General features: G+C 31.9%; 1 protein-coding gene across 1 annotated transcript; it reads left to right on the forward strand.

The window, feature by feature from the left end:
• Positions 1-135: 135 nt before the first annotated feature.
• LOC117182549 (gastric triacylglycerol lipase-like) lies at positions 136-745 on the forward strand (the record flags this gene model as incomplete). Its single annotated transcript, XM_033375642.1, has 3 exons — positions 136-223; positions 309-451; positions 567-745. Coding segments are annotated over 3 exons (378 nt in total), but the record flags the coding sequence as incomplete, so codon positions are not given.
• Positions 746-1,089: the final 344 nt, after the last annotated feature.

The following is a 1,089-nucleotide window of genomic DNA, read 5'->3' on the forward strand; positions in this document are numbered from 1 at the left end:
ATATTTTCAAAACACATAATTTCTTCAATAATCTTTTTTTTAATACCTAATATTGGATAAATTGTAAAACTCGATACGATTTTGCGAAATAACTTTTTATATTCTCAATATAATCTTATGCTTCAAACTTTTTAGAGTATTTTGGCTGGGTTGTTACCTTATTTTCCTGCTGGATGCTCTACGAAGCAGTTGCTTCATTTTGGATTTGGATTTGAAAATCCCAGTACGTATTCAGTCTCATTAATAAAATAATACATATCACTGTTATAATTTTGTAAGAAAATTGATTCGAGGTTTATTCTGCGCAGATACTTTTCGCCAATACGACTATGGAGTAGCAAAAAATTTATTAAAATATAAATCAGTAACTCCTCCAGAATATCCCCTGGAAAAGGTTACAGTGCCTGTAGCCATTTACCATGGAACTAACGACTTCTTAGTTGACCCAAAGGTTAGTGGAATAAAAATTTAAATAAAAGAGATGACCAGAGATTTGTGGTTATAAAATATTTAAGGCACATCACCTGATATATGGCCGTCAGTAGAACAAAAATTTACTTTTTCAGGACATAGCCTTGCTTGAAAACAAACTGAAAAATATTGTACGAGTTTCAATCTGCAACGCAAGTTTAAATCATTTTGATTTCAATTATGGTAGCAACATACGTATGGAAGCATACAATGATGCTCTAAAATTGATGGAAGGGTACTAAACTTATAAATAGAAAAAGGAGAATTATTTATTGGACAAAACAAATGATCGGGCGTCAAGATAAAGTGCTGAGAATTTTAAAAAAGGAAACAAATCGTTGCAACTCTATTTTTTAAGAACTGTAAACGGATTTGAAAGGTCCCACCGGGAAACATTCTTCGTAATTTTTGCTAGAAAAGACTGCAGGAATTTTTCCTAAATATGCAATATACATCCGGAAATAAAGAGAATGGAACTATAGTTATGGTTAAATTTAATTCATAATGCGACACGACCTTGTAACTTGTACCATCAATGATTTAATGGCTTCAGGCAACTTTAGACTTTTTTACTCCCTTACGGAAATTGCGCGAATAGATAAGAGTTTAGTTTCTACC

This window comes from Belonocnema kinseyi, unplaced genomic scaffold, assembly GCF_010883055.1.
Source record: "Belonocnema kinseyi isolate 2016_QV_RU_SX_M_011 unplaced genomic scaffold, B_treatae_v1 SchBZDm_3196;HRSCAF=3490, whole genome shotgun sequence".
Taxonomy (NCBI): Eukaryota; Metazoa; Arthropoda; class Insecta; order Hymenoptera; family Cynipidae; genus Belonocnema; species Belonocnema kinseyi.